The 20,915-nt window shown below is 41.3% G+C and overlaps 1 protein-coding gene and 1 long non-coding RNA gene across 4 annotated transcripts; both read right to left on the bottom strand.

Annotated features, from left to right (window-relative positions):
* Positions 1-9,192: 9,192 nt before the first annotated feature.
* Positions 9,193-11,055, bottom strand: LOC134162264 (uncharacterized). Its single transcript, XR_009964272.1, has 2 exons — positions 10,280-11,055; positions 9,193-9,572 (listed from the first exon to the last, which is right to left on the bottom strand). It is a non-coding gene; the product is annotated as an uncharacterized LOC134162264 (long non-coding RNA).
* An 88-nt stretch (positions 11,056-11,143) lies between these two features.
* On the bottom strand, positions 11,144-19,834 carry E2F6 (E2F transcription factor 6). Of its 3 annotated transcripts, none has more exons than XM_062615897.1 (7): positions 19,445-19,834; positions 17,213-17,261; positions 15,641-15,851; positions 15,174-15,332; positions 14,003-14,117; positions 12,359-12,506; positions 11,144-11,598 (listed from the first exon to the last, which is right to left on the bottom strand). In XM_062615897.1, the coding sequence occupies exons 1-7, from the start codon at positions 19,508-19,510 to the stop codon at positions 11,552-11,554; spliced, it is 795 nt and encodes a 264-aa protein (XP_062471881.1). In that variant the 5' UTR covers positions 19,511-19,834; the 3' UTR covers positions 11,144-11,551. The 3 variants fall into 3 exon arrangements, with proteins under 3 accessions (XP_062471881.1, XP_062471880.1, XP_062471882.1); XM_062615896.1 differs by having other exon boundaries at positions 15,635-15,851; positions 19,445-19,825; XM_062615898.1 differs by having other exon boundaries at positions 15,635-15,851; positions 19,454-19,824.
* Between the last annotated feature and the right edge of the window lie 1,081 nt (positions 19,835-20,915).

Raw genomic sequence — 20,915 nt, 5'->3', positions numbered from 1 at the left:
TCTGCTGCAAGTCCCAGGAGGAAAGTTGCAGTAAGCATAGCTTGGAGAGTAAAGACAAAGTGACCTCCAGTTTTCCTTTGCTGCTTTCTGCATTTAGGTGAAGTTTAGGGCTTTGTTGCCCATAGGGGTAAGTCACAGAAGTTCAAGGGGCTGTTCTGATTTATGAAATCCTCCCTGTCATGCTGCAGTAAGGCTGCTTATACCTCACAGAAACTTGGAGCAGAGGAGGATTTCTGCCACTCTTACTTCTGCTGTGAGCTTTATCGCAGCAATTCCTTTACATGACACATTGTAAAGGCTGCAAAATTGGAAGTGTACAGGGTACAAAGCTGTTGGTCCCTTGGAAGTCCTGGCCATAGCTTCTTGGAGCTTATTTCTGTCTCCTTTTAATTCTGACAAGGGATGAAGGACCGATTCAATCCCATCACTTGCGTGCCTGTAATACTTACCTCTTCCAGTGAATATGTACCCATATGAACACAAGCATTTCTGATTTAAGATCAAACATTTAAACACCTTCTTCCCAAAATGGCTCCCAAAGTCTGGAATTGTGCAAATAAGCTCCTTATAGAAAAGCTGAGGAGAATCAGACATGTTAGATGTCTGTGTACTGTGTAAACTCTGTACTATGTACTGAAGAAAACTTGTTCTAGGAAATGCACTCAAATCCCTAGTTTTCCCAGATTATAGATAGTCTGAACAAGCATGTCTATCCTGATCTGAGTACCCATGTACATATTCTCCTTTCTGCATCCTGTGGCAATTCATACTGCGTATTCCACCTCCAGATAAAGTTTCTAGCCATTATCTTGCAAGTTTGTGTGTCATTTTGCCTCTTTAAGGATGCATTCTGCTGAAGAAGTCTTTATGCAGTAAAAATGCATCAAGAAGAAGATGAAGAAGCAGGGAGGATGTTGATGAGAACTTTCAGCAGGGTGGAGGCAAGAAGGTAGACAGTGAAACTTTCACAGTTAGGTGGCTACTGACAGGAGTATTTTTGGATTGCAGTCTTGGATTTTGATGTGAGAACCATTGTAGGCACCTAATAAATCTTTCTGTTGATCTGGCCTTTAGCCGTAAGTATGCAGAAACTGGCTTGGAAAGTGACAGTAAAACCCTAGCCACCAAACACTCCCTGTAATTAGGGGGGAAATGACTTGTATGGAATGGGCTAAATAAAGATGATGAGTGCTGTAGTTCTGTGTGAATCTCTAAATACCCACATAATGTGTCTCTGTATTAGCACTGTCATTCCTATGATCTGCTTTTCATCAAGACTTAGTACTGTTACTTGTGGGGAAAAAAAAGGCAGTCTAGCTCTTACTGGAGTTTAAAAAACTATGGTAGCTGTGACTGCTCTTGGGGAGCTTGCAGAGGCTGTAAAATAAGAACAATTGTGAGTGCACTAGTGAAGATATAGCTTTGCAGATAAGAATTTACACTCTTGGAGAAATTACATCTTTTAGTATGTAAACAACATCAGAATCGAGCAGCAAAGTAAACACTTGGCACAGAGAGGGACAAAAGAAGGAAAGAAAAGGAATATCCAGGAACCCTATCATCTTTTTCTTCCTGTTTGGAAAAAGTACTGTTTTCCTATTTCTCATTTTGTCCAACAAGAAGGACAGTTGTGTTCAACAACTGTTATTACTAGACTTGACTCTCAAATAATAAATGGGACCGCTGTGTGAAGACACTAGCATAAAGATGATCTCAGTTTTGCCTAAGTCCAAATGAATACTTCATCTTGGTGATGGGTGATGATATTAAAACAAGCTACTGAATGAATAAGCAGAAGGTATGAAAATTAAAATTGCCATAGAAATGGTAATTACAACCAAATAGAAAAAAAAAAAAGAAAAAAAAGATTTTAGTAAATTTGGTATCAGATAAGCATCAGAATTCTGAAATTACTAAACCTGCATCTTCATGTCAGTAACAACTGATCTTCAAATGAGTTCCTATTGCCAGGATGATGTCGTATGATTGAAAACAGTAAGTATGATCTGTATCCTAAAAGGAGACAAGTATGACACTTCCAGACTTCTCCTGTGACCTCAGTAACATACAATGTTTAAAAGCACATTACTGGCAAATAACAAAGATATGGAAGAAAATCAAAGAGTCTAAATGTACATCATACTGGACTAATCACAACTATAAAAAAATGGGGGAAAAAGTGCCACTGATCTCATTTACCTTGTCTTCAGCAAATAATGTCATATGGTAAGGCTGGAGTTAGTGGGAATTACTAAGGCAAATTTTAATGTACATTCTTTGTAGGAGATCCATCTATAAAACAGAGGATAACATACTATTCCTAGACTACAAATAGCCGACGATAGGTAGGACAGCAGTGCTTGATGGGGTGAAATAAGAGGGTACTAGTTGAATCTTTGAAGATTTGGTTTGGAAGGAATGCAAAGGACCAGTCTCGGTCCATCTTGTTTAACATTTTGAAATTGGAACCTTTTTGTTTAGCAGCATGAAATTAGGTAGCATTCTGCTGATTCACACAGAGTTCGAAGACAACATCAACAGAGGGTTGAGGATTGGGATATTGCTTGGAAGATCTGGATTATCTCAGTGTCAGGAATGACAGGATGTAATTAAATGGTACAGTTGACAGAGGGATGTACCCTTGGGGACTAGTAAGAAATTCTGATATAATGTGGGAACTTGCCATTTGGAAACAGCTGAGAAGTACTTCAGGCTTCCATTAGCTGATGGAAACGTGGAGTTAAAAAGGGTAAATGGTATTGTAAAAATTACTGAAAAATACACAAGTAAGATAGGGTAAGGGCAAGATCAAGTAAAAACACTGCTGGGACACAAATAGTTCTGCTCATCGCTCATCTGTATCGAAGGAGAGGAACTGAAACTGGGGATTGGACAGAGATAAAAGAACAAAGCAACCTGTTTTATGTGAATTTGCCAAGTCCAGCAGAAGGGTGACTGAGAATATGCTGGTGTTGGCAGATACACCAAGGAAGTCCACACCAAGAAAACTTAAGAGCTCTGAACATTACAGAACAGTGCTGGCAGAAGGACATATGCATGTAAAGTGGTCATGAAAAAACTTAAATGAGAAATAAGGAAGTTTCTAGTTGTAAATGCTGGGGGGTTGTACAACCTTCATCCAAGTAAAGGCAGGAAGAAAATAACTACCTGTGGGGTGGTCAATGCATTTTGAAGGAGCTATACACGTGGGGACTGGCACAATGTAGGGACAGGAGTTGGAAGCCCTCAGCACTGTTTCCAGTTCTTTGTTGGTGTGGCTGCAGATATAATGGTTTGTAAGAAGCGTTGTGCAGGCTGGATGAAATTGAAACCAAACTATTTCATGACCAGTTAAAGACTTTGTAGAGGTTGCGTTTTTGGTCAAAACCCATGGTGAAGATAATAAAAAACAGCACAGTTTGGATGTAACCAAACTGGCTGGTTTCCTTGCTGAAAGAAAATAACCTCAAGGTATTTCTTTGTGTGGACAATGAAATGTTCTGTTTGATCCGATATAGAATATTTGCTCTGGATGCTTGAAAGGAGAGAGGCAGTCTCTTATTTCAGTCTCATAGCATGGAGGTATGTAGAATAAGGAAATCCTACTTTTGTCCAAGGAAATTTGAAGCACAGTTCTACTTCTTAGGAAGCTCTCAAAGGACTGGGGATACCAGAAGTGGGAGAAAGGGGAAATTCTTCCTTGCACTGAAGCTGTTGCCCTGCACAAAGGCACCGAGTTCGTTGGGTCAGTGAGGAGGAGCATGAGAATCAGGGCTTCTCACCCTGGGAACCAGTGTGATCCCTTGGGAGGTGTGTCCCCATCCCTCTCTGTCTGGACAAAATCAAAGTGGTAACAGGAAGGATTGAACATAGCCTGCTTCAAAACAGCCTCTGCTATGGGGGCTCTGCTACCTAAGTAAATGCTCTGATCATTGAGCTGTTGGGTAATTGGGGACTTTCCTCCAACAGAGTTTATCCTCTCCTTTGTTTTTTTTCCAGACAAAACTATTCAGCAAATTTGAAGCAAATAGTTTAGACATGACTGAAACCACATTTCCTGGGGAATTAACTATTTAAATAAATAAATAAATCATCCAACTCTAGCTATTACAACTTTTAAAATCAATGCTGCTTCTTTTCCACCTAAATTAAAACACATTTTTATCTTTTAAATGTTCAACCCACCTACTCAGCCAGACTAATAAATTAGGGCTGACTTACGCTATTCTGGGGTTCACCAGGCCTGTTATAGCATATACAGATAATGCTTATTTCTTCATCTGCTTTCATCCCATCAGTTCCAAGCTGGTCCCTGTAGGAGGGGGGAGCTCTGCACTATTAAATTTTCATCCTTTTCTGGTCAACTAGCTTAGAACTAATAAAAAAAAATAAAAAAGTATTTTTTGCACGGAGCATACTGCTAACATGTCGATCGTTTGAATAGATGATGCCATGCTACGAGATACAAGCTAAACCATAGGAAACATAAATAAAAAAGATGTATCTAGCTGTAGGTGCTGAAAGGGTAGGAAATGTTACAGCAGAACAGAATTCCAGCTCGGAAGCAAGCACTAGATGTGCCTCAGCCTGCAGAGCAGCACATGAACAGAGATTTCACTACACAAAAGAACAAAATTGAGGTATTTCAGAATTTTCTGAGCAGCTACCCAAGACTCCCCCATGACTGGTATTGCGGCTGCATAGCTCACCAAGTCAGTCAGCTGGTACCACCATGGCCTAAATCCCCTGCTCTTCCAAGACCGGGGAGTTCTTGAACTCGGGCTGTCAAAAGGTCTTGTATGGGTCATATCTGGTGTGCTGGAAAGAAAGCAGCAGCTAGGGAGCTGGGGGGAAACCATTTGCTTTCCACCAGATTGGAATTTGATGGTGGAAAACTGTTCAACCAGAAGGTTTCTGGTCAGCTCACTTGGACTATGTGGTGCACCAGCATTGTGCTGCATCCTTTGGGATGGGTAGTTTCCAAATATTTTCCCTAGGCCACGGTGAGCAGCCCTTTGATACATTCTTTACAACATTTTCAATTCCTATTTGATGCCAAGTGTCGTTTGCAGCTGGTCAGAGATGTAGTTGAAGATGTCCCTGCTCATTGCAGGGGGTTGGACTAGATGACCTTTGAAGGTCCCTTCCAACCCAAACTATTCTATGATTCTAGGATTTTATGTGTGGTGGTGGTTTGGGATTCAGGAGCTGGTGGAAGGATGGTTGTAGACATCCCTCTAGTGGCCCCACAGCCTCTGGGAAGCTTGCGAGCAGCTCTGGCCATCCCCTGGCTCAGCTTGTCCATATAATTGTGTCTTTGCACACTATGTGCTTCAGTCAGTGTGTGGGGCTTGGGACATGTCTGACATAAACAGATAATAAATAGCAGATAATTTCTCCCTTTTTTCCCCTTCCTCAAAGTTGCCCTTGAAACTCTGCACCAGTTCATGCTGTTTAGAGTGTTTATTTAACACAAGCTGCGATGCTGGAAGGATGGACCCATTTCAGTTCCTCTCTGGCAACTGTAATACTGGGAGATGAAAAGGGGGTGAGGAAAGGGTTAATCCTATTTCTAAGCTTTTTTTTTTCAGTGTCATATTACTTAACCTAGAGAGGGAACAACTTTGTCATAATTGAAAAAAAAAATGCAAGTTATACTAAAGGTTAATCAGATTTTCCTGTCTCTTAATACAAGACTGACAGATACCAAAGGGAAAAAAATCCAATATATGTAAAATAAACATAAGGAACATTTATTTGTGCATCTGCACACTTTGGCAATTTCTCAATTGAAATTGTCAATAAGATGCTAATTTAATCTTGCCATTTAATTTGTTAAAGGCCATGCACTAAAGACTGAAAGCATCAATAAGCACTGGGGCAGTGTCTTCCAAGCCAGCAGGGAGTTTTGGGGTGCTGTCGTCAGAGAGAATGCTCTTCTAGAGCAGCTGGGAGGGCCTGGTACCTGCTGTGATTGCTCCACAGAGCACAGCAAAGTTCAGGCACTGCCCATGTTAGTGCTGGGCAACCTTTCTGGGGAAGCTGGTACACTCTTAGGAGCCATTGCAGAGGAGAACCGAGAGGAGTTGGCACAGGAGATCAAGAAAGTCATCCCCTTTTTGGAAATAGGCACAGCACAGAGGAGTGATCTGTCCAGAGGCAGCAAGCTGCCTGAGAGCAGTGTGATGTGGTGTTGAAAGGATATATGGCTTACATGTGAGTACAACTGTCCTCAGAAGACAGCCCACACTGAGATTCTCTCTATACAGAAACAGACACCCCAAATCTCACCCTAGTGATAACCATGGTTCTGTATCTCATAATTTGACTGAACTACCAGTATTACAAACCCATTATTATCTTTAAACTGAGTATTACTTACACAAAATATGGAAGTGTAACAATTCAGCTCCAAGTACAATCTATTCAGCTTACTTGAGTCATTTTCAAAGCTGTCAGTAAAGCACACGGCTGAATGACTATTCCTAGCTGAACCTCAGTTTTGTTAAGCTGATCAGAAGCAATTAATTGGACACCATCCAAACGGGGTTTTGATTTCAAAGGTAATAAAAAACTTTTTAAGTAGCATTAGGAGGGTTTTTCATTTTTCCCTTTAGAACTGTATGATTTTCTCTCCAAATCACAAACACTGTTTTGCAGACTTCCCTCTTCCCCCCCTCCAAAATAGCTCCCACTTGTCAATTTAAAAAATGGGCATAAAACCAGCCGAGGGAGCATAAATGCCTGAGAAGTTTTCAGGCAACATCTACGTAAACAATTATTGTTGTCTTGTTTTCATTTCTAGGCAACAGATCCTCAGAGACACATATATCACACGCAGACAATATCTGGACAGCCTTCCAACCCCTCCTCTCCAGATTATAACAGTCTATATTTTCTCCATGTATAAAGGAACAATATTTTACAGATTGCAAATAAAAGATATTTTAATTTGGAAAATAATATTTTTAATGACTCTATTGAGTAATTATCTAATGTCAGAAATTCAAATCCTGTTTGAAAAGAACTTCAGATTCCTGACCTTCAATCTGCAGTACATGTTTAATACAGTCTAGAGGCTTTCAAACTGAGAGAAGCACATAATTAATAAATAAATACACAGTAATTAATATTTGCCTTTTGTGCTATGCAGTGGGTCAGGGCTGTCAATGTTTTTGGTACTTTCCAAACAAATCAAACCCACTGATCTTGTTTAATCTCAGAAAAAAAGGCAGTGCTTTGTGTTTTCATAGTATTTTGTTATTTTCAAATCTCTAATCCCTAATTGATCCTACAGTTCTTGAAGCAAATCCCTGTATTTCCCTCATAAATACTCTCCCAGGATGTGGTCATTCTGCATCATTTTGAAGGTGTTTGTTTTTTTCTCTTCAGCCAAATAAGGGTAGAAATCATCACTCTGATAGCTTTTCACCAGTTTGAAGGCCTTCTACACCTTGCTGGGCAGTTAAAGTTGAATCTGTCTCTAACACTAGGGGGATTTTTGCCACAAGGAATTTGTTTCTTACACAAAACTAAAGCGTTGCCAGCATTGGTGGTGAGAATGCTGCTTGGTAAAAAGTGATTTGTGGAGATTAGCATTATCAAGTAAATCACAGTTCTCTGCTTCTCACTACAAATTCTGTGCAACCTGCTTTAGTGTAAGGGATGCGGGCAGCACATAGGTATTGTCCTGCGTTCCCAGGTGTTTTAGGGATCATGACAAGATCACAACTAACTCTGGAAAGCTTGGTTTAATCCTTGAGTGCCCAGCTAACAGTGGGGTGTCCATCAGAGTACTTTCATAGCCACTGTATGGTCAGGTGGAAACAGTCTGAATATTCATGAATCTCACCAGGAAAATGGGAGTTCATTCATTCGTCATTCTACACAGTGTATTTTTGGACACTTCTGAACAAGAGCATAGGCAGAGTACAACCTAGTACCTGAGAACGCCTGAAGACAGACTTTCTTTGCAAAAAGAAGGCAGCTGCAACACCAAAATTGCATCTGTTTGGAAAAGAATACTGCGTTATCTAAAAGCACTTCAGTGCACGATTTGTACTAGAATCTACAAAAGACTGTAAGCAAAACTATTCTAGGAATTTGAATAGCTTCTCACAGATTTTCAGATTCCTGAAGTTTTTATCTGAAGTGCCAAGTTTCCCTTCTGAAGAAGGATGCTGTGCAATATTAGAGATCTAATAAAAGTCAATTAAAGACTAATGACATCCTGAGCTTGTGTCTTCTGAATGCGCTGTTACAACTTCTAGGATCATCTCCTCCAGCCCCATCACTTAATCCAAGGGCAATTATAAACCTCATCCAGGGATCACATTATGAGAAGCCACCATATGCCTCCATATAGATGAGGGGTGTCTGGACAGCACAGCCATGGACTCTTAGGCAGCTTGGGATGAAGGAAGGGAAAGAACCATGGATAGGATGCGTGGAAAGATCCAGGCTTCTCTTCAAACATCACTAAGATTTCCTTCTGAACATATACCTGGACTTTTTACTAATGAGTATCCTAGTCCTTCAATAAACACCTATGTGAAAAACCTCATGTGGATTTATATAAACAGTACACAATCAACTATAATTTATGTGGTTCTAGCCTCAACATGCTTCTCTCAAATGACTGCTGGTGGATCAGAAGCAGAACCAAAAGCAACAGGTTCACTTCAGCAGTCAGCGGAGCCCAGTGCAGTGCTGAAGCTGGCCCATCAGGCCAGGCTGGGGAGTGCATGTGGTTTGCAGGCCAGTCCAGCTCTGCAGGCTCAGCCGACTCACCAGCAAGCAGGCTAACTTCACCTTGGAAAACAGCAAGAGCTAAAGTGACTTCTGAGGTCAGTGTAATTTAAGCTTCTAAATGAGGCTCTTCACACTCAGCAAAAAGATTATTCAAAGGAAGGAATTTGCTGTCTTACAAGTGCTTTCTAAAAGACAATAATTTAAAGCAATCTCCCTTCTTCTTTACAAATCACGTTATTTAAAAACTGCAGTTCACATCTGAAACCCCTGACAAGTCATTTCCCATACCAAACACCGCCTGAACTGGCAACTTGTGGTGTTTGTTCCAGATACAGAGTCAGCAAACCCAGACCATTTTATAATGACAGATCCTGGCTGTTGCTGCTGCTGATTAAGGCATTCAGATGCTCAGCCATTCGTATTGAAGGGAAGACAAAAACGTTATTAGAGCTTTTTCATTTATTACAGGCAGAGTCCTCCAACAGCTGAGTGAAGCGCTTACACATACAAATATGTTGAAAATGGACAGATATGAACTCATCAAAAATAATCTTTCAGAACCTTTCAGGAAAAAAAATTAAGGATTATAATACAGATTCAGAGTAAGGCCCTATCACATTTATCTTTGAAGTGAGCTCATAACTTGTATTTAAGTTCAGCATCACTCAGGAACCTTTCCTCAAGCCCCAGTTCTCTCAGCTAGTGTATCGACCTCATATAGTACCTTGTTTTCCAGTACTGCAAATACATAATACTGTATCCAAGTAGTAACAACAAAGTGGTTTAGCCTTCAAAAGTCCATTTGTTCTGCAAAAGGCGCACTATTAAGACAATAAATGTATTTAAGAAAATAGTTATAACTGCCATATTGCAGCTTATTCAATTTCACTGGGCTAATTGTGTAACTTAAGTAAAAAGTGTGAACAAAATATTGCCCCTAGGCACAGTATTTGGGATTAGTTTTTGGTGCTGGGAATTTTTACATGTTTCACAGCAAATATTAGCCGCAGTTGTTGAACCACAGTAGAGGGATCCAGGCTTCCCTTAGGCACTGACCTCTCTCCCAACCAATACAGAACAGCAGTGCAAAAAAATCAAACAGCTCCTTTGCCACCTAGCCAGAAGCCAGCTTTAAAAGAGCAGCACAACCTTCTCCTGTGGAAAGATGTCATTTAACCCCCGCTGCAGCTCCACTTGAGGAACACCTTCCCCATTCCTATTGTGATCTGCATATGAAACATGCTTCCACTTTGCTTTTATTATTGTAACAGCTCAGCCTATAGTTTGCGTTTTATAGAGATGCAGAAAAATAGCACTCTATGCTGAAGTCCTGTATTCTGCAGCTAGCAGCAGCACACATACACAAAGTCAAGATTACTTCCTGACACAAGCTCACACTCGGTGCATTTCCCAGTTCACACAGTGTAATGCTAAGCATTCTGGGGAACTCATGAACCTTGTAGAAAACCAGGTAAACAATCAATCTGTATTTAGGCATATTTAAGCTCTTCAGTGCCAACTGCCCTACCTTATTTGTACAGTAGCACACTGGGCATTTAATTTCACAGCATCTGTTTAAAATAGTCGTAGAATTGCTGGTTAAAACCTTCAGGGCTTTATTAATTTTGTTGCTTCCACCTGTGAGTAGATGAATAGTTGTTAACACTGTGTGTCTGGGAAAACAAGGACTTGAAGTTCCAATTAAAAAACCACCACCCACCCCTCCCCACACAGAGAACAATGAAGTTCACTTTTCCATACAGCATTTGTATGGCAACAGTTATATAATTTTAAAATAATGGTACCAAAATTATGAAGCTTCATTTTACAGATACTAAAGATGGATGAATACAGATGTAGTTCTCAAGTACTGTACAGATTTTTGCCAGCTAAAGACACAAAGATAATGGTAGTAGGCTAAAGTTATGCTGTATGTAAACTCTAGAAACTGGAAGAGACCAATTTAAGTAGTTGTCGATCATCATGTTTCTTCTGATAATTGCTACAGTATTGTGGCATCAAAAGAATCAGATCTAACTGCTAGCTGCCAGCACCACGTCTAACAGACCTGAAAGTTCCACATCGATTTGAGTGTTAGTAGTTATCCAGTGAGTTCTGTCAAAGACAACCCAACACATCTCAGTAGACTGATTAGACTATGTAATATTTTTATAAGCTTATTTTATTTCTTTGCTGTACAAAGGCAGAAATGCAAACTATCTCAACAAATCTACATCAGTAACTACACAGACATGGTACAGATATATACAAAAAGCTGTTACTTAACTTCAGTGTTCATACCACAGGTCACATAGTTCATACCACTCCTGCATGGAGAGCTGGATGCAAACAATGCAAACAGCATCTACATCGCGTTCCTTATAGTGAAGGCTTCTGATACACCAGTTCTTTATTACACTCACATCCAACAATCCTGCTTAGTAGCAGTGCAACCTCAGAACTGAAAAGTGCTTTTATTATATACATTCTCACAAGGATTGTGGATCCTTCCAAATATTGTCATTTTTAGAAGTAATTAATTGCCTATGTTTTCCTTCAATTATTTCATAAGCTAAAAATACCATTTTCCCAAAGGTGTGTAGATTACATGCAATTATGAAAACAAAGCTCCTAAAAGCAACTCTAGGAACTGGCCTCCTTTGACTTGGGAAGATGAGCAATCCTGTGAAAGCACTTCACTTTTGAACATTTCAGGTCAGTAAGTTTGCAGATCCAAGCAGCTTTGGAGCAGCTCTATAATACAGATATTTACATTTCCTGTTAGGTTTTTGAGTTGTAACTAATCTGTCAGCTCAGGTGGTTTTTCTTCTTCCCCCAGGGATCTCACTTTGAAAGGAAAGTAAAAAAAAAAAAGGAGTATGATTAGTGTTGCTGTAGGAAATAAAAGTGAGCCATTTTTCAAGCAAAATAAAGTAAAAAAAAGACCACCAAAAAAAAAAAAAAAAAGCTTAAGACTAAAAAGTGAGGTCTTCCCCTCAACTATAAAGCAGCACTGCTAAAAATAATTTATCTTTTGTGTTCTGAGCTACTGCAATTCCTGCCATGTTTATTTTTAAATCACAACATCCTGCAGCACTGGGGCTCTTGAGGGACAATATTCCAGCCAATCTTGGTTCAGGAGATCAAAATACCACCTCCCATCTGTTGGCCCTCCCTTAGACAGGGCAGCAATGAGCAAGAGCAGCACACTCTCTTGTTTGAAACAGCATCTTAGTTCTTATGGCAACTGTATCAGCGAGCTGCTGGACTCCGCAGTGAGGCAGCCGAGAACTGACACACACTGTTCCATCTGGAGAGCACAGCTCAGGCAGGAAACCAGTAACAAGCAAAGGAAGAAAAGGGTCAGAGTAGAAGAGTGCGTTGCTGCGTGTGCACATGCCCTGTGCTCTGACCTCCTGCTGCTGTGAGCCGACCCAACAGTACAGAGTCCTCTTTTAGGCATCTCACTTACTCCTACACATCTTGGTCATAAACTATGCTCAGAAAATTATACCTGTGCAGTACAGTCTTCAACTTTATCAGAACGGTATGACCATCTTTAAAGAAAATATTAGATGGGGATAAAAGTGTAACTCAAGGACACTACCTTCATCAGGAGGACCTGCGGGCTCAGTTTCAGAAGTGACTGTATCTGTATCTTCAAAAGTTTTGGCACCTGGCTTCTCTGGTTCCACCTCACACAGATACACATCAATAGGTCCTTTCGTGCTCTTCACATGTACCGCTATGCAGTCCTACAAAACAGCAACTTGTGTAAAATTTGTTCTTTAGTCTATATGCATCAGTTATCTATTTCTGCATATATATCAAAGCCAGTGGATGAAGAATAAAGAATGCCATTACCACTTAAAATTTCATTACAAGTGCTACATAAATTATGACTATTACATAGATTTGCAGGCAGATTATTAAGCACCATCAAGTTAAAAAGGTTTCACTTTGGATGAACATGCACTTAATGAATCTATTTAGTCTTTTTACAGACCTTTAGATATATGACCAAAATTTACAACATGCTTAAGAAGAGTAACAAAATTTGACAAAATACTTGACAAGTCAGTGCCACGGGTCAGAAAACAAATGAGCACACAGCGCCTTTCATAATATGGCAAAGCAACAGAACTGGATTACTTTTACTGTTCTTCAGTAGATGTCACATTGCAAGGGACACAGCTAATCAAATTTAATGGACCAGAGAGAAGATTCTCTTCTCTCTAAAATACAGCTTTTTAAATGCTGCCTTCTTTTGCTTCAGGAAGCCTCTGAAATCTTGTCATTTTCCATCTTCATAGGATGACAACCAGCTCCTTTTACAGTGAAACCCCTGGAGATCTATGCAGTGGATCTACATCTTCTGGTTCTATTGATTCGTATCTCCTTTTCCTACAATATTACCTCCCTTTCTGTGCACACAGCAAGGCAAATTTGATGACTACACAATTAAGAACAGTATAGAAGATGCACGCACACAAGGAAACCAGAATTAAAGCTGCTTTTTTTTTAGCTTACTTACAGTATTTCCTCTCTTTCACAGCACTCCTTTAAAGAGTGTGTTCCCAGTACATTATCCCTGATGCAGCTGCAGTGTGACTGGGTGCAGAGGTCAAAGCTAAGGCTCCCCTGCATGACCCAAGTGGGAGGATGTGGGTGGTACCATGAGGTGAGGATGGTGAGTGGCCCTCAAACTCCAAGAAAAATCTATCTTGACATGATCTATTAGAGTACCAAAAGATTTTCTTTTGGTAACCATACTGTGCATTTCATACTTTATTATTATACTAACAATAGCCATCTACTCATTAAGCATTTCTACGCTGTTAAGATCATTATCAAGTCAGGCTTACTGTTTTGCTTAGTGAGATTTACAGTATTTGTAAATGTTAGCATACAAACATTTACCAGCTCTTCAGAAGTTTCATTATCCTAGTAATTATCAAGCAAACTGGTAGTGGAAATAAGTAACTTTTATTACAGCTGGTCCATTCTCTCTAGAAAAAAACATATAACTAAAGCTCAGACATGTTGTTTAACAATTTAGGTGAGCAGAAAAATACTGCAAATTAGTTTCTTGGACTACCAGCCCTACAGCATTATTTAGTGAAACAAGAACAATGAAGTACCAATATTTGCTATATGTGACAAAGAAACCAGAAAATAATTACTGAATGCTGCTGCAAAAATCACATTTGAGAAATTCTGTTCCCTTAAGAGAGAAATGTGCAAAACTTACTTCTTTAGGAATTGGTATTTCCAACTTGGTTTCCTCTGGAGCTTTGATTGCAATCACAATCTGTTCTTGAAATGTCTGAATGCTACGGATATCCTGGTATGTCACATAAGCTAGTGTATACATTGGTCAAGGATCCTGTACAGTAATTTGCTAGTGGGCAGAAGCAAAGAGTATGATATTAAGTTGATATTCTGCTTCAACATATCTTAAGAAAAGCGGTAAATAGTTCAGCTGAGGTTACTTTAATACCGGCTTTCTAAAACTATTAGCTAACAAGTGGAAAATCTTTTTTCTTTATTTATAGGAAGGAAAGAGCTTTAAAAAAAAATGAAAATATTCAATATTAAGAAACCACACATATTTGATAAACAGTTTTCACAGATATGGTCATTAAGTATACAAAGCAGAGGGAATACTGTCCTTGGGAAACTACTTTGTTTTGTAATAACTATGCACATAAACAATTCCCTAGAAAACTACCGGATTCTTGTCTTAACCAAGATAGGTAAGGGGTAATGAAAAGTTTTCCTGGTATCATACAGAAAATGGGCACGTTTCATTTGAGCACAGGCCTTAACATTCTGCTACATAAGGTAGCCAAAGAGCATCTTATTGTAAGCCAAGCCAAAAATCCAGTGTTTATGTCATATTAAAAGAAATGCCTTTTCAATTATCAAAGCCCATCTGAAAGACAAGACTGCACTGGAACCACTCTCAAGAGACAGAACAGTATTAGGACACAACCAACGTACCATTGTATCTTCTTGGGAACTGGCCACTGGGACTCTGTTTTGGGTCCTCTTTCTCATCTCACTAAGCAACTCAATCTCACTGGTAAGTCAAGACCTGACACATAGTCAGCTTTATTCTATAATGGAGAGAACAAGTTGATGGTCAGGGTACTAAGACTACTGCCCCACTTCCATTCTTCTGCAGTGGAAAGGTCACACAAGTACGAGCTCCCTGAGAACAGGCTAGATTACGTACGATACTGTAAAGCAGGGCACCTGACTAGTATGCACCAATACAACATAACCACAAGGTTTCCTAGTGTAAAAACTCATTATCAAGTATTACTGCACACCTGTGGTACCAGCCTACAGTTATTACTAGATACCCAAGTACTTGCAACAGAAACCACGTTAAAGTAATGCAAGAGATAAAAGGATATTTTGCATTTTCTTTGTCATCTGTTAGTTCAAATAACTGATGAGCACAATCCTTGATTAAATCATCCAGAGCTTCTTCCATGGCTGACAAGTCAGAAAGTTCATCTTTAAGTGTTTGCGGCTCTGGTGCTTTTCCAACAACTCGGTCAAGACTAGAACCTCTAGAAAAACATGAAGTTGTCTAATATGTTTATATAAATAAGAGCCTGTTTATTGAATACAAAGTATACTAACAGAAACAACCAGGAACTCTGGGATACTTTGCTGAAATATGCTTCAGTGTGCTTTTGCACTTGATAATTGTTAGCACAGTAATTAAGCTTAAGGATACAGCAGAACTTAAAATATTGTTATATATTAAAGGTAATTCAGTATGCTTAAAAATACTATCAAAGGTATAAACATTACTCAATGTTGTTGGGTTTCATTCTTTCAGAAATCAGAAGTTTCAAAGCCAACTCACACCCACTGGATAAGATTCTTAGATCTTTTCTGAATTAAGTGGATTCCATCCAACACATTGGTGATGTCATACACTCTTCGTTTTCGTACTCCAAGTGTTGTTGCTACTTCATTTAAATCAAGAACACCGTCTGGAGCTGTTTTGACAAGATCCATGAATTTTCGGGTCAAATAAACCAAGGATGCATCAAATCGAGGCTTTCTGACTTTCACAGCTCCTGTAAAGTTTTGATAGAATACTTACGGTGAACTACTATACAAGGATGCAGCACTCCTTAAAAAGAAAACAATAATGATGAAGTAACAATGAAGATAAGAATCTGAAAGCACTGTAATTATTAACACTGACATTGTAAAGGCATCATATAAAGCCTATTAGCAACATGTACTTTCACTTGTGTGCAATGATCCTGTCTAAATAAGAAGCATGCATCTTCATGCTTCCAACATCCATGACTTCAAACTGCTGGTATGGGTATTAATAGCTGTGTAACTGTATGTTCTGTAGGCCATGAACTCAGAATACTGAATGAATACCAATGAAACCTTTGGTTAACTACAGATAGTGTCAGGACACTGCCACAGAACTGCAGCTCTATCATCTGCTCCATGACTCTTAAAATATTTTTTCTTGCCTTTTTAGCCTAGATTAACCAGTAGATCTTCCAAACGATATACAGGCATGCTTCAGGAGTTCGCTTGGTTTCAGAAACTGTTTCAGCCTGGCCGTGACCAATCTGTTCTGGAGTATGAGAACTTAAAATACAGACAAACTCTGGTTGTACTATCTGGCCTAAGGGCAAAAGAACTGGTCATACCACTGTTAAATTTACTAATGCAACAAAGATTACAGATACCAGGCCGCCACAGATTTAAGAGGGATCCCAGTGCTATGTGTATCCATTACCAGCCTATTTGCAGAAATGTTACTGGTGAACAGGTTGTTTCACTTTACATTTTTATGTATGCATAAAGCATAAAAAAGCATATATTTTTGGAGCACAAACAAATGTGGTACACATGCACTCATCTGATGCTAGAGCCAATGAAAGACTGTCAAATCCCGCTGTTAAGGATGAAGGAGACATGCCCTTTTACTCGCAGCATACCATGCATTCTATGGCTGTGAGACTGCACTCTTTAACATGAAGTGACAGGTTCACCAGTCATGGTGAACTCAGTTATGGAGTGTGCTACTGTGAGATGTGTGAGACTTCCATTGGTGAGGAGAAAAAAGCAACCCCAAAACCAACACAGACTCGCTAAAGCTTGTACTTACATTTATTAATACCACTTGAAAACAACATTTGCCAGCATGATGTTCCAGTTTTCTCTAACTCACTTTTCCTGTACATTATTTTCCTTATAGCAGTGGGAAGGTATACTTTCAGCATAGGAAAAAACTACGGAGAATGTGCTGCTTCATATTTTTCTATTTAATTTACTGTGCAACATTCCTCCTGTTCTGCCTATATTAGATACAAATCAATTTCTCACTGGCATACAACATGTATTCAGCATTGCAAAAAGCATGAAATACTTCAAGAATAATTTTCACATATGGAACATTGCAACTTACTTCTCACAACCTGTCCACCATTGTTCACCTTCAGGTTGATCATTGGTGGCTGGGGAAAAAAAACAAAACTGACATAAAACACTACCTACACAGGAAGCTTCTCCAGAAGAAATCCCCAAATCACCTCTAGATGCTACAGGTATAAGGAGTGCTGACAATTCAACAGGTATTACTGTGAAGGTCTGTCACTGGATAGAAGGGATACATGCTCATTAATCTCTACCAGAATTTTCAGCCCTTAATCGCAGAACACTTTCCTCTGCCTTGGAAAGTAGGAACCACCACTGAACTCCCTAATGCTCAAGCAGTGGTCACAACACAGATACCTGTAGAAACTCTACAAATAAGAGCTTCATCTACTCCATGTAACAGCTCACATACAGAAGATGTGTCACTGTTATACAGCATCACAATTATGTATTGTGATACATGACAGGCAGCAGTCTACTCTTGTCAAGACACTGACATGACAAGCCTAAGCAGGTACTTAATTCTACCCCTTGCCCCAACTTAACAAAATGAGTATTTTCAAACTCAGACCCGTTCCAAGTGGAAGAGACCCAAGCTCTCTGGTTCAACCTCCCACTCCAAACAGGAACAGCCATTAGATCAGAGCAGCTTATCAAGGCTGCTATCAAGGGTAAACCAATTGGGTCCTCAAAATTTCAAGGCATGGAGGCTACACCTCTCTGGGCATCCCTTTCCACTGCCTTGTCCAACCTCATAGTGAAAAAAATTCAGGCTACATCAAGTTGCAGCCTTTCCTGCTTTTTTGGTTTCAATTCATGACTATTTTCTTTCAGCCTCCTATTATGCATGGCTGTGGAGCATCTAGCACCAGCTTCTTGTTCACTTCCTCACAAGTACTGAAAGTCTGCTGTGGCTGACATCCTGAGAAAGCTGGCTTATGTCATTGAGAGGTTGCTCTCATGATCTTTGACAATCTGGAGGTCAGCCACAGCTTGGTGAGCTTCACTTCAGGCCCTTGGAAAAATCACAAAGCAAGTTCTCTTGGATGCTATTTCCAGGCACATGAAGGAGAATGTGATTGGGAATAGCCAACATGACTATATTTTGCAACCTGATTACCTCTGGTGACAAAATTACTAGGCATGTGGATTCAAAGCTTTGGATGTTATCTACATGAGCTTTGGCAGGACTTCTGATAGAGTCTTCTGCACTTCTTTCTGTATTCTTTCTGCCCTTCCGAGAGTGCAAACATAGCTGTGCCCATCCCTCCACAAGGTTACTTGTCATCAGTATCAGGACGTCCCTGTCCTTACAGACCTCCATCTCCTTGGCTCCTCCAGCTTTCAAGTTTAAAAATCCCAGCTACCTGTTGGTAGTTGAGCTGGAGTCTGAAGCCTGAATAAGCTAGAATCCAGGTTCTGTACTCTGTTACTAGCCTTTCTCACTACACTCTGGGTCTTGAACTCCAGTATTCCAAGCCAAGGCTGCTAATGATTACCACAACCTCAACTTCTCCATTTATGAGAAGATTCAGGAAAGCATCATGACACATCTAAACACCTATATAAAGGCACTGTCCCATACACCCCTTGTTTCTTACAATCATCATCTCCAACAGTAATGAATTTCCTATTACTAATGTAAAAACTCCTGTAAACTTTTTCATGGCTTTAAGACAATACTACCAAGCAATATTTAGCCCAACAATCAAGTACTAGTAAGAAATAGTAAGAAATTTCCCATTTCCAGTGTAAGAACTAGCGCCAAAAGTAGCCCAAGGTTAATGAAAAATAAGCACCTTTAAGAAGTTCCACAGAATTGAAAGTGGACCCGGTTTTTGTTAGCTATCCCATAACACTACAAAAGGTAGCAGTACAAGCTGCATATAAGACCACCTGAACATCACAGATCTTCAGAGCCTAACAGAATACACATTTGTTGTCTGTTTCTCTCAGACATAGCTATAACAAGCGACTTAATTCGATGAACAAGCCACAGGTAAGAAAACCACCCTTTAGCACTATGACTAACATCACCAGTTTCCTTCTCGGGGCAGCCTGCTACAACGCAGACGAGGGATGGAAGGCCCGCCGGCTAGGCCTGACATACCTTTCCATCACAGTGATCTCCTGGCGGGCAGGCGAGAGGGAGGAACTTCGGGCATGCCCCCAGAGGCTCCCGCGGTGGGATCAAAGCGTTGCCGTTCCGTCCCGCCCTTTCCCCATCCACAGACAGCACCTCCCTTCTCCACCCGCCAAGTACCTCACTCACACGCAGTGTGTCCGGCCGCAGCGGCCTCAGACGCTCCCACTTGGCAGGGCTGGTCATGTTCGCCCGGCCCCTCCTCCTCCTTCCCCGGGCGGGCCGATCGGCCGCGGCCTAGCGCGGCGGGAGCGCTCTCTCACCGAGGCGAGCAGCGACAGACGAAAGCCGCTCAGAGGCCTTCACAGCGAGCCTGCAGCCCCATGTCGCGAGCAGCCACCGCCATCCCCACCCCACCTCGGGGAGGAGAGAGCGACCGGGACCCCCCCCCGCCCTCACCGCAGCTCGCTATGGCCGCCTCACCCCACCTGACACCCCCGTCCCGCTCCCGCCAGAGCACGGTTGGGCGGGAGAGCGGAGCCCCCGCCCCGTTGCCCGCGCACGCGCACAGCCTCCCGCCCGGGCAGCGACGCGAGCCGAGGTGAAGCCGCCGAGCCTTCCCCCACGAGGAGGCGCGGTGGCCGCTCCCCCTTCCCGCCGGCCCTTGCGGCGCGCTCGGGTTTCCCGCCCGTCCCGGCCCCGGGCAGGGGAGGCGCGCACACGTGGGTGTGTGTCGACTTCCCACGGCGGGCGGCCGCGCGGCTCCTCAAGGGACGCTTCCCTGGACGCCGGGAGGAACGTGACCTCTCCGGGTATCTCCTGGACTGGCATTTCCTCCGCTCTTACCGCCTTCCCAGGGCGACGGAGGGGACGATTTGCCCCGGCGAGGGCCGGCCTGAGCACGACGCTGGGCTGGTGTGGGTTGAAACGAGGAAGTTCCCACCGCTATGTTTACTGCGAGGAGAGAGGGTTTTGTTCGCTCCGTGTACACAGTGGTCAAGGAGAGAGCACCCTGCCTGAACAGGTGTGAGAATAATCAGTATTGCTTTCTTGTGAAAGAATCTGATTGTGTCATAACTTTGTAGTGTAAGAAGGTGTCCTGGTTTCAGCTGTAACAGTTAATTTTCTTCTTAGTAGCTGGTGCAGTGCTGTGTTTTGGATTTAGTCAATCCAAATAATGCTAATGACACACATATTTTAGTTGTAGCTCTGTAGCACTTACCCTGATCAAGGACTTTTCAGTCTTCTGCTCTGCCAGTGAGGAGGGGCACGGGAAGCCGGGAAGAAGTCGACACAGGATACCTGACTCAAACTAGCCAATGGGGTATTCCATACCACAGCACGTCATGCCCAGTATGTGAACTGGGGAGGGGTTTTTTGAGGGATTGATCACTGCTGGGGTCTGGGTGGGTATCCGTCAGTGGGTGGAGAGCAATTGTACTGTGCATCACCTGGGTTTTGGTTTGGGTTGTTTGGCTTGGTTTTTTTTTTCCTCCTTTTAGTTTTAAATTCTCTCATTTAGTAGGTATCTAATGCTTGTCAGACAAAACCCTTGCTTTAAAACACAATTCTTCATTAGATAGCTGATCTGTTGATTGATGGCTGTTTACAGCTGTCATGGTTTAAGTCCAGTCAGTAATTTAGAACCATG

This window comes from Pezoporus occidentalis, unplaced genomic scaffold (assembly GCF_034315485.1).
Source record: "Pezoporus occidentalis ecotype Australia unplaced genomic scaffold, CSIRO_AGI_Poc_V1 ctg185, whole genome shotgun sequence".
Lineage (NCBI taxonomy): Eukaryota > Metazoa > Chordata > Aves > Psittaciformes > Psittacidae > Pezoporus > Pezoporus occidentalis.
The sequence above is the reverse complement of the archived record's forward strand: the minus strand, read 5'-3'. Positions and strand labels throughout refer to the sequence as shown.

Coding starts and splice junctions, on each gene's coding strand:
- E2F6 (XM_062615896.1), bottom strand. CDS start 19,510: ATGACCAGCCCTGCCAAGTGGGAGCGTCTGAGGCCGCTGCGGCCGGAC. Junction 15,333..15,634: donor AAGAATCTTATCCAGTGGGT/GTGAGTTGGCTT, acceptor ATGTTTTTCTAG/AGGTTCTAGTCTTGACCGAG. Junction 11,599..12,358: donor CGCAGGTCCTCCTGATGAAG/GTAGTGTCCTTG, acceptor TTCCTTTCAAAG/TGAGATCCCTGGGGGAAGAA.